Genomic DNA, 12909 nt, shown 5'->3' with positions numbered 1-12909 from the left:
CTGAGATGTATGATGACACCTTCAGGTATACGGGTAGGGAGCTACAGGCCTATAAGAAGGAGCTGGTTCAGCACAGGATGGTCTTGAATTACGTCACGGCTGTGACAGGTGGGTACTGTTACACTCTGGCAACTCAATATGGTGTGAAGTGCTGTACGTATATTACGAATAATACTGAAGACCCAACGGAGATCATCAATCAGAAGATGGACAAGATCTTGCAGTTGAAGTGGGAGTTCAGAAGGAAGCACAACCTTACCTTGACGGCTGTGGATAATGAATTGACCGTCTGGGCCTCATGGTTGAATCCACTCAAATGGTTCTCTGGGTTAGGAGAGTGGGCGCAAAATGTAATTGCGAGTGTGGGAAAGTTTCTCCTCTGTATCCTGGGTGTTGTCATAATTATCAGTCTGATATTCAGATGTGTTCGAATTTTGACGCTGCGTAAACACAGGACAAATTTGATGAGTCTATGGAGTGAGGGCATTGTAACAGTGGCAGATTTGATATATGACCCAACCGTAGAAACAGTGTTGTGATAAGGATTGTAAATTAATTTCATGGCCTGTTTCTTTCACCATTTTTCTGTTTTCCCCTCTACCCAGAGACATCCAACCGGAAAAGACTTCAACAATACCCAAATTTATGTAAATGTATTTTTATATGTCTTACCCTCATCTCTGCAAACTTCAATTAATGGCACACATAGTCGATAAATGTTATCCACATATAATAGCATACACATACATTTCACCTCCATGTATCATCAGATAAATGTGCTCCCCATTTGTTGGTATAAGAAGCCGGAAAGGCGAGGGCTAATGGCACTTGCCCGAAAAGAGCTCGGTAGTGTTTGTTTGCCCAGACTAGAGAAGTGCACAGGAAATTTTTAGGGTTTTGGTTTTGGATTCGGTTCCGCGGCCGTGTTTTGGATTCAAACGCGTTTTGGCAAAACCTCCCTGAATTTTTTTTGTCGGATTCGGGTGTGTTTTGGATTCGGGTGTTTTTTTTTCAAAAACCCCTCAAAAACAGCTTAAATCATAGAATTTGGGGGTAATTTAGATCCTATAGTAGTATTAACTTCAATAACCACAATTTCCACTAATTTCCAGTCTATTCTGAACACTTCACACCTCTCAATACTATTTTTAGTCCTAAAATTTGCACCAAGGTCGCTGGATGACTAAGCTAAGCGACCCAAGAGGGCGGCACAAACACCTGGCCCATCTAGGAGTGGCACTGCAGTGTCAGACAGGATGGTACTTAAAAAATTGGCCCCAAACAGCACATGATGCAAAGAAAAGAGAAAAAGAGGTGCACTGTGGTTGCTGGACAGCTAAGCTAAGCGACACCAACACCTCAATATCACAGGAATTATTCGTTCTAATCAATGGTATTATTGGTCCAAATCACTGAAAGAAAATGACAAAATCACTGGAATTATTCGTTCTAATCAATGGTGTTATTGGTCCAAATCACTGGAAGAAAATGACAAAATCACTGGAATTATTTGTTCTAATCAATGGTATTATTGGTCCAAATCACTGGAAGAAAATGACAAAATCGCTGGAATTATTTGGCAAGATCACTGTAATTAATAATTATAAATCACTGATATTAATTGGTAAAATCTCGCTATAGCCTGCCTAGAGAAGTGGAATCTAGATGGGATTTTGTACCGGGGACACAATAACTTCATCAATTGTCTAAATCCCACTGCACTAATGGCGGAAAATGGGCACACATCTAACAGCGCACTGATTATACTGAGAACTGATTATACTGATCACTGATGATACTACGGAGAACTGACACTGAGCAGCGAGAACAGCACTGGACTATTGTACTGTAGTATACTGGTCACCACAATGCAGCACTGACACTGAGCACAGACATTGAGCACTGATCAGGATACTAGAACTGAGTCTGACACGGAGCTGCAAGATACAGCAATGGCCTACTCTACTGTACTACTATAATTATATACTGGAGGTCCCCACAATGCAGCACACTGAGCACAGATATTACCAGGTGTATCTCCCACATCGCTCAGTACAGATTACAGGATGTATAATCACCAGGTGTATAACACACGTCGCACAGTACAGTATACAGTATGCAGCTCTGGAGGGATCAGTATTTGGCAGGAAGGCGAGGCCTGGTCCTGGCAGCAGAGTGACAGGCGGCCGAATAGTAGCAGCCAGCTCCAAATCTGGCAGTGTGTGGAGAGGGAGGGGGTGATGGAAGGGAACGAGCGCTGGAGTGTCTGAGCAGAGGACTTGGAAGTTCAGGGGAGTGAGGCGTGAGCTGCTTTTCCATAGCAGCGCACAGTGGTGGTGACGGAGTCTGACAAAGGAGGGAGGATTGGGGCAACTGGCCGCAGGGGAGCACTGTGCCGCAGCCATCACCTGCAGAGGGAGTGGAGGGAAACACATCCTATCTGCCCCAGATAAGTGACTTCTGATCAGAGCAATTGAGGGTCTGAGTTTTTCTGAAAGGTGGAAAGGAAGGGGTTCTTTTTCATGTAGACTGGAAGGACTACAACAAACTTGGAGTGACTACACTTTTCACCCTAGTTCGGCAGCCCTGCTGCTCTTTAATACACAGATGAATGAAGACTTTATTTGGAAAGGCAGCCGCTCAGCGATCAAGAGCTGATGCAGCACATGCAGGTGTTTCTGCAAATATGATGAAGAAAAGAACATCTCATAAGAAACATCGAAACAATATGGGACCAAGTAAACCAATCTCCCAGCCAAGGCGAAATATTGTAAGCTGTAGAATACAGCATGGGTGGAAAGAGGGCAGTGGTCCAATAACCCAGTGGACGGGAACAGTTCTGGATCAAGTACCAGTGAATCCCTCCCTCTATCTTATAAAGTATGATGGATTTGATTGTGTCTATGGACTTGAGCTTCACAAGGATGAAAGGGTGTCTGCTCTTGAAGTACTACCAGACAGAGTTGCCTCATCCCGAATCAGCAATGGCCATTTGGCTGACACAATGATTGGTAAAGCAGTGGAGCATATGTTTGAAACAGAGGATGGTTCCAAGGATGAATGGCGAGGGATGGTATTAGCACGAGCACCTATTATGAACACATGGTTTTATATAACCTATGAAAAGGACCCAGTCTTATATGTCAAAGTCAGAAAAATATCACGCTACACACTGCCATATTTGCACCTCATGCGAGTGCCTGTTGCACGTTCATGAGCCCTGCCATGCGTGCGCATACTCGCTAATGCGTGCACCTGCGGGCGCACAGTGTGCGCATTTACAGTAAAGTTTATGTGCGTCTGGCGGGCGACTCGTTCGTAACATATTTTAACTATATAATGTATTTTGTAGATTATGGTCCCTTTGATAGAATCTGAAAGTTTAGTTAAGGTAGCATGTTCATAGACAGAGAGATCCCTCTTTGTTTGATACGAAGGGTCAGACAAGGGTTATACAGTGGTGTTTAGTATCCATCGGAAGAGTATTTAATTAGCAATATTCCGGTGTTGGTTTGAAGCAGATTAATCGCTCGTGCGAATAGTTATGGACATAAGAAGTTTATGTACTTTTACTATTATTTGCACTTAATTATCCATGCGGCGGGAAACCTAGTTTCCCACCCACCTGAGCAGTTGGAAATAGTCACAGCCCACCTGTATGAATCAACCTATGACCTTTTGTTATAATGCGAAGAGGAATTCCTGTGTCCAATGAACAATAAGAATATAGGACCATTGTACTGTATTATGTGTAGGGTATAAAAGGACAAGCCGATCATATCCAGCTCACTCTTCAACGGTTCTCTTTGCTGATAATCGGGAGCTGGATATCCAGAGGCGCATGCGATCGTTCCCCTTGTGCGTAAGTTTTCTCCGCAATCATATTGTCTTTCTTTTTATTGTGAGCCATATCTCTCTCTCTCTCTCTTCTCTTTCTCTCTCGTTTCTCTTATATAGTTATCGTACTGCTATTGTATTTTATGTGTAGTTATCTGGTTAGGTAGTCTATGTTATATTGGTAGTGTATGACTTGTATTGTATTATTCTTTTTGAACGTTCATTCATTTCCTTAAAAGGCGTTAGACCCTTAGACCGGTATTGTGTGTGTTCATTATATTGCAGTGGGTAATAGGAGCGTCTCTATCGCTCAAACAGCTTTAGTGTAAACCCGCTTACACAGTGTTGCATTCTCATCTTATCACTACGTAAGGTTTTACAGTATAAGTACATTGTTTATGGTATAGTTATAAAGGTTTAACATTGTGAGCGTCTGCGCCGCTGGTGATCTCCTCGTGGTCCCGAGCGTCCGCTACGCTAATAGCGTACCATTACGTTAGTCGGCAGCCAAATAGCGTGCCTGCCTGTGATCTCTTGGCCATAAGCGAACGTGACGCTCGAGCGTCTCGACTACGGCTAAGCGATTGTTACGCAACGTGCGTACCCTTACGGTATACCATACGTAAATAGCGTAATGTGTTCCTTGACCTCTTAAAGGGTTTTAAGTAAGATAAATATTTAGCTTTAACAATTGGCGGCTCGTCCGTCCTTCACATATCTGCACTAGGTAATTTCAGCAGACATTATCCATCAGCAAAGGGCGGGAGGTCATATTCCTCGTAGTGCTGTCTGGATAAGCGTCTGCTTTGCTTAGTAAAGGGTGCTGAAGGAATCCGGAACCGGAGGTAAGAACAACACGCTAGTGTCTTTTAAAACTGTTTATTTCTGTCATGCGTACGCACGCACGCATATATCTGCATTTCTTTTCATTCGTGTATTTTCATATCACTCTCCTGTTTGCCATTTCACAATTGTTAACGGGCTAAGAAAGATTTGTTGCTATCAGTAGTTAAAGAGTAAAAGTAATACATTTAAGGGGTAATTTGTAAAGCACGCACACAGCTTTGCCTAAGATACAAGGAGAGACTTGTGTGGTGCTCGGTAGATGATCGAGGATCACCTACATTGATAAACGTGTTAATTGTGTTACGGTGGATACTTGCCTTGCGTACACGTGTCTCTAACAAAATACTGAGACTCGAGCACGCAACCCAAAGGCCGACGCACGCAGCGTATATTACGCAACGGAGCGTCTGGGTACGCCCACGTAACAAATCACACGATAGGGTTATTTTTAACAGGCGAAAAGGTGGCAACGCGATAAATAGCGCAAGTCAATTTTAGTGTCTGAAATTTAATTTAACAGATCCTTCTCTGAATTTACGACTCATCTGGTCTAAAGGAAAGAAATTTCTGCGCAGAAATAGAAATAGAAACAAAAGTGTACATGTGGTGAGTGAGTGTTTGCATATATAAGTTTATACAATTTTTTGAGGTTGAACCACAAGAAGTCGAGTTCTCGCCGGGTACATACATGTAAGTGACGTGCATGGTGGCTAGGGAGGCATCCCTTGTTAAACATAAAATCTGAGCATTAGAGTATAGCAGACCAGGAGGTCATACTGTAGCACAGACCAGGAGGTCCAGAACAGACCAGGAGGTCCAAGGTACAGCAGACAAGGAAGTCCGCTATAAATAGAGAAAAGAGCACAACCCAGGGGGTTGGTGCAGAACCCATATAGGCCATTAAAGCTCATGCTGAAGGAATTCGCAGCTGAAATTTTCGATTCCACTGGTCGCTCCGCACATAAGATTAGTTGCTTATGTGTAGACTGATTGTACCGCACGTAATTGTGTGCATTAGATAGTAATTTGACCCAGTACCATTTGCGTTCGAAAAGGGATCATAAACGCTATTTGTACATTCTAACGTGATTTGTGTAATTTTTTTATTTTAAGGGAGGTTCGCTGGTCACTCAGGAACTATCCAACAACCGATACTTGCTGGGAAACACGCCCCAGTAAATAAAGGTTCACAGGGGCCCTAGGTTGGGTACAACAGCTCTGGATACAGTGATTGCAGTACTGGCCAACGTGGGCGAGGAGTGAGTGGAGTACTCGGTAAACTTCGCCGCCGGCCTGCCCCGGACATCTTGGTTTTTGTAAGGGTTCGCTGAAGACCCTGATTAAGGTCAGAGGTAGTAAAAGCAACACCTGCAAGTTATGGGGGCCAGTTGTTCAGGTAGGGGGCGATCAACCTCGGTTCGGGTTGATTTAGTAAACCGACCAATCGGGTCGGCAAGGTATGTAATGTGTGAAAAATACGGTTCACACACAGAGGTTTTATGTAATGAATGGGAAAGAATGACTGTACATGACGGGGAAAAGTTCCCAAGAGTAGGCAGCTTTAGCCCAGATGTGTTACTAAATCTAAGGAGAAGGATAGGTCTCATTAAATCAGCAAAGAGACGAGTTAAACATTTTGATTATTTACAGTTATGGCAACAGGAAAGTGAAATGCAAAGAGAGTTAACTGACATATCTGACTCTCATCTTGGGAGGAGAGATATGGCAATGGAGAGGATTATGGTTGCGGAGAAAGGCACAATGTTGTACGATAAAAATGCACTTAGTAACTGTATTAAGAATGAAAGTGTAAAATGTAATAATGTTTATGAAAATGAAAGTGTAAAAATTACAAATGTTAACCCGTGCAAGTCGCACCCCATGTCAAACTTCCCTCAGGAATACAAACAAGAAAGTGAGCCCAGCACGATGTCGGCACCTCTTCCAGCAGCCATCACACAAGACATCCAGGTGGACGCGACCAAATCGGTAAAGGCAATAATCAAACCCCCTAACAGAGGGTCAGGTGAGGTCGTGTCCACAGGTACGTACAATGTTTTATATCACGCACAAACAAATGTACCCCATATTGTAAGACCAAAACAAGGTGATGTAATTGAGTTTAGTCCTGTCAGGGTGATCACAGTCCCAAATGGGAAGACTGACGATCAGGGAACCATTCCCGTCCAGGACAGTGCAATGCACTGTCCTTGGTCCCGGACCGAATTGAGATCAATTATGTCTGAATTTCCTGATCCTAGGAAAAATCTAGTCGCATATCAAAGGTTCATTAAAGAACTAGGAAACTCAACAGAACCCACCAACAAAGATTGGCGGACAGTGCTGAGGGCATGTTTCCCTCCGGTGTTGACTCTGCAAAATTTATTACTGATTGTCAATTAGACACAGAAGTACCTCAAACGGAGGAACACAATCAGGAATGTATTAAGCAGATTAACCGACAGTTGGAAGTATATTTCCCTGCCGTTGTCAAGTGGAATGAAATTTTCTCCATAAGACAAAACGAAGGGGAAAGTATTTCCAATTATTTCAATCGAGCACTGCAAGTAATGGCTAGGAACACTGGGATCACAGACATCAAAACATGCGCACAGAATAGAGAAATAGCGGTTAAGGTATTAATGAATGGTTTAAAGGAGGTATTGAGAACAAGGGTACAGACCACCAACCCAAACTGGAGAAATATCTCGGTGGCCGCATTAAGAGAGCCCGCTATTGATCATGATCGAAATATCACCAGACACAGGGAGTCACAAAGTGATAAGTTAATGGCCGCAAGTATACAGGCCCTAACCACAAGACCACTCCAGCATAAGCCCCAAACCCCTGCGAGAAATTCAAATGTGGAAGTCTGTTACAATTGCCAGAAGGAAGGTCATTTTGCAAGAGATTGTAGATCAGGAAGTAGACAAAAGTCACATCAGCCCCCTAGACAACGACATAATCATGGTATCCAAGGAATCAGGGAGGTACAGAGAAAACGGTTGATGGTGATGAGCATCCGAGCGTTTGAGGAGGCATCAAATCAACCAAGACCTCGGGTCATTGACACTTGGAGGAAACCCAGGGTTTGTTATCTTTGTAAAAGAGAAGGGCATTATGCCAGCAACTGCAACAGCCCACATAAAGTCAGACCCCCTAGACAAGAAAATGAGCAAAAGTTATGACACACCAAATTATAATCAGGGATCAGATAGGAAGAATTTTGGCCCACACCCATAATATGTAGTCAGGAAAGGTGATCATTAGGACTGATGGTAAGCCTGAGGCTATGGTTAACAAATTTGGGAGGTCATTCCCTGAAGACACAGGAATGACCGGTTGAAACGTTGTAAATGTATCTGTTAAATGTTTTTCCTTCTCTCCCCATCTCTGACGATTATTGATAGGACTCAAACATTGCATATCTGCTTGGTCTTTGCAGAAGTCTACCAAACCCCAGCATGACCTACCCACATCAATGTATCCTGGCCAGATACAAAGGGTGGAGTATGGAGGTGCTGGTGGGAGGGACTGCGCAAGGAAACCATTGGACATGTAGATATGACAGCCTGATGATCTGACAATGTTTTAATAAGTTTGAAAAATGTTTTTTTTCCTGTTGTTGTTTATTGATGTGTTATGTTATATATATATATATATATATATATATATATGAATTGTTCTCTCTCTCTTTTGTTTTTTTTTTGTTTTCTCTCTTCTCACTCATGTTTTCATGTTTTAAAGATGGTATGTCACACATCAGTTAGACAAATGGTAATGCAAGATTTCTGCTCCTTACAGAAAGATTGCTGATTTGGAAGGAATATTGTATCACCAGAATGTTCGGTTGGAAGACTGAGAGACAGCACCTTTGAGATGACAGCAGAACAAGAAGAACAACAAGACTAGAGAACTAATTATCGTAACAAGTTTCTCTCCCCCTCAAACTGTTTTCCTGTACCCCCATTACAAATTTCTCCTTTTCTCCTCCTGTAAGATGGACTTGCCCCAAGAGACTGTGATACGGATTTTCCTGTTGACCATGATGTTGACCAGAGCAGTCTGTTCCGGCGAGAGTACCGTGGAGGTCGAGAAAGGTTCTGGAATGGGTTCTGATGACAAAGATGGAGGCGTAGTTTTCCAAGAACAACTTAACCAACAAGTAAAGGCGAGTATCAGAAAACGATCCGATAGCATTGACAATAGAAGGAATTGTGAAGGATTGTTAGCTGAAGAAAACTGTATCTGTAGGCTCTGTGACAATGTAGTTGAGGATGGGTGCATCAAGAAATGCCAATCCAGTTTTAATATCCACATGGATCGGCACCCCTTGAGTGACTATCACTCCTTAGTGGGTAGTGTGTTAAATCAAACAGATTGTTGGGTATGCTCTCAAGTACCTCAAGGTCATAGCAAATCAGGACTAGTACCATTTCCTTTAACGGTAGGGGAGGTACTTGAGCTAAAGGGTGGGAGACCGGTGGACAGGAGGTTTAATATCTCCAGTCCTCCTAGTTTGAAGCTCCACCAATACCATGTGGATAAGTCCCTAATATGTTTTAACATTTCCAATCCCCGAAAGCCGGGAAATTGGGAAGTGTCATGGAGTAACCAAACCATGACCTTTTCATATAGAGCAGATAGAATGCCTACAGATACAGAGCTTATACGCCACATAGCCGGTAGTGGAAAATCTTTCCGATATAGGTATACCCTAAGAAGTAAGGCCATGAAAATTGGAGAGGTATCACCAGGATACTGCGCACATATCGTACAAACTGATACGTGCATTAAACAGATGGGAGAATTAGGGCTAGGAAATTTTATATGGAAAATGTGTAATATGGTTATGTCCTACTCCGTCCCATATGTTCTCCCCGATGATACATATTTCATATGCGGGAGGAAGGCGTATAAGTGGCTTACCCCAAACTCAGAAGGATTGTGTTATATTGGAAAAGTACTGCCTGAGGTAATGACTGTACAGCATACAAAAATGAAAGATATTCACCGTGGTGCCCAAGCTCCTTATACTCATACTCATTACGAGCACGTAGTTAAAAGGCAACTGACAGAAAGGACAGAGCATTCGGCCTCTGACATGATCCATGAATCCACCGGGATTCAGGTTTTACTTGCGTTAGATTTCACTCGCACCGCTAGAGGAGTGTTGAAATATAGATACATATCTGCGCTTGCAAATTTGTTAGACAATATCACAGAAATGTATGATGACACTTTTAGGTATACTGGAAGAGAGCTTCAAGCTTATAAAACAGAACTGGTTCAGCATAGAATGGTTCTTAATTATCTCACGGCAGTAACAGGTGGATATTGTGTCACACTGGCAACGCAGTACGGCGTGAAATGCTGCACATATATAACGAATAGTACCGAGGATCCGGTCAAGGTCATAGACCAAAAGATGGACGATATTCTCCAATTAAAGTGGGAATTTCGCAGGAGACACAATCTCACCCTTGCTGCTGTGGGTAATGAGCTGACTGGTTGGGTGTCATGGTTGAACCCGCGAAATTGGTTCTCTGGTTTAGGAGAATGGGCTCAAGGAGTCATAATGGATGTAGGGAAGTTTCTCCTATGTATCTTAGGTGTTGTCATAAAGATTGGCTTGATATTTAGATGCGGTCAGGCTTTAATGAAGTGCAAACGTAGTACCAGGGTAATGAGTCTAAGGAGTGAGGAAATTGTAATTCCAATGGATTTGATTTATGACCCAACTGTAGAAACAATGATGTGATGAAAATGCGATTATACGGTCCGTTTCTTTCACCTGTTTTTCCGTTTTTTCCAAGGTAAAAAGACCCACTTTTGACGAGGAATTTGATGACCCTGTATACAGACAACTGATGGATTAAAGAAGAAGTTTTGACAACCTTATACACAGATATTTGATGAACTATGCCATAGACCCCCAGTTTCCCTAGAAATTTTAAAATTACGCTAGCCCAACACTTTTGTAAGTCTATGGACATTGACAAAGCTTTTTGCCCATACCTTTTGGCAAAAGCCCAAAGAAGACTGCATTCAACAGACACCGAACAAGACTTCAACCGACAAATGTTCATTAACCTGACATAGAATACCACTGCATTTACCATAATTGTGTCTTATCTTCATCCCTACAACCTTCAGGTAATTACACACATAGTCGATAGGGAATACCCGCACAGATATCAGCAATCACATATTCCTCCAGTCATGTATCATCAACTAAAATGTGCTCCCCCATTTTGTTACAACCACAGCCGAAAAGAGCTTGGTAAAGTTTGACAGCCCATCCACAGACCCGTACCACGGGATAAGAAGGAATTCGAATGTATACTTCGCAATACCTCGATGCTTGATTTAAAACACGTACGGCACGATGATACATGACCCCCCCAAACATGGATTCATACACACATGCTTCTGCTATCTCAATAGGTCATACCCTTTTCCTACCTTCTCCCCTCCTCCCCTACCCAATCATAGAAATGTATTTACACTTGACATATATTTTTCTCTTTTTGAAATGTTTTAGGAAGTGGCAGTTATTGTTGACTGCCAAAGGGTGGACTGGCAAAGTCAGAAAAATATCACGCTACACACTGCCATATTTGCACCTCATGCCAGTGCCTGTTGCACGTTCATGAGCCCTGCCGTGCGTGCGCATACTCGCTGATGCGTGCACCCGCGGGCGCACAGTGTGTGCATTTACGGTAAAGTTTATGTGCGTCTGGCGGGCGACTCGTTCGTAACATATTTTAACTATATAATGTATTTTGTAGATTATGGTCCCTTTGATAGAATCTGAAAGTTTAGTTAAGGTAGCATGTTCATGGACAGAGAGATCCCTCTTTGTTTGATACGAAGGGTCAGACAAGGGTTATACAGTGGTGTTTAGTATCCATCGGAAGAGTATTTAATTAGCAATATTCCGGTGTTGGTTTGAAGCAGATTAATCGCTCGTGCGAATAGTTATGGACATAAGAAGTTTATGTACTTTTACTATTATTTGCACTTAATTATCCATGCGGCGGGAAACCTAGTTTCCCACCCACCTGAGCAGTTGGAAATAGTCACAGCCCACCTGTATGAATCAACCTATGACCTTTTGTTATAATGCGAAGAGGAATTCCTGTGTCCAATGAACAATAAGAATATAGGACCATTGTACTGTATTATGTGTAGGGTATAAAAGGACAAGCCGATCATATCCAGCTCACTCTTCAACGGTTCTCATTGCTGATAATCGGGAGCTGGATATCCAGAGGTGCATGCGATCGTTCTCCTTGTGCGTAAGTTTTCTCCGCAATCATATTGTCTTTCTTTTTATTGTGAGCCATATCTCTCTCTCTCTCTTCTCTTTCTCTCTCGTTTCTCTTATATAGTTATCGTACTGCTATTGTATTTTATGTGTAGTTATCTGGTTAGGTAGTCTATGTTATATTGGTAGTGTATGACTTGTATTGTATTATTCTTTTTGAACGTTCATTCATTTCCTTAAAAGGCGTTAGACCCTTAGACCGGTATTGTGTGTGTTCATTATATTGCAGTGGGTAATAGGAGCGTCTCTATCGCTCAAACAGCTTTAGTGTAAACCCGCTTACACAGTGTTGCATTCTCATCTTATCACTACGTAAGGTTTTACAGTATAAGTACATTGTTTATGGTATAGTTATAAAGGTTTAACATTGTGAGCATCTGCGCCGCTGGTGATCTCCTCGTGGTCCCGAGCGTCCGCTACGCTAATAGCGTACCATTACGTTAGTCGGCAGCCAATAGCGTGCCTGCCTGTGATCTCTTGGCCATAAGCGAACGTGACGCTCGAGCGTCTCGACTATGGCTAAGCGATTGTTACGCAACGTGCGTACCCTTACGGTATACCATACGTAAATAGCGTAATGTGTTCCTTGACCTCTTAAAGGGTTTTAAGTAAGATAAATATTCTGCTTTAACATATATATGTATCAACTTTTAGATGACTATAAAGAAGGAGATCTTCGGATCATGCCAGACTCAAATAATTCCCCTCCATCTGAAAGAGAACCAGGGGAGGTTGTGGACAGCCTGGTGGGCAAGCAAGTGGAATATGCCAAAGAAGATGGCTCAAAAAGGACTGACATGGTTATTTATCAAGTTGAAGCTAAACCATCTGTGTACTTTATTAAGTTTGATGAAGATTTCCGTATTATGTCTACGATTTGGTGAAGACATCCTAAA

The 12909-nt window shown here is 42.5% G+C and overlaps 1 protein-coding gene across 1 annotated transcript; it reads left to right on the top strand.

The window, feature by feature from the left end:
* Positions 1-2611: 2611 nt before the first annotated feature.
* Positions 2612-12897, top strand: LOC134947591 (spindlin-Z-like). The gene is made up of 2 exons (XM_063935602.1): positions 2612-3137; positions 12647-12897. Exons 1-2 carry the CDS (start codon positions 2612-2614, stop codon positions 12895-12897), a joined length of 777 nt encoding a protein of 258 aa, XP_063791672.1.
* Positions 12898-12909: the final 12 nt, after the last annotated feature.

This window comes from Pseudophryne corroboree, chromosome 8, assembly GCF_028390025.1.
Source record: "Pseudophryne corroboree isolate aPseCor3 chromosome 8, aPseCor3.hap2, whole genome shotgun sequence".
In the NCBI taxonomy this organism is placed as follows: domain Eukaryota; kingdom Metazoa; phylum Chordata; class Amphibia; order Anura; family Myobatrachidae; genus Pseudophryne; species Pseudophryne corroboree.
The sequence above is the reverse complement of the archived record's forward strand: the minus strand, read 5'-3'. Positions and strand labels throughout refer to the sequence as shown.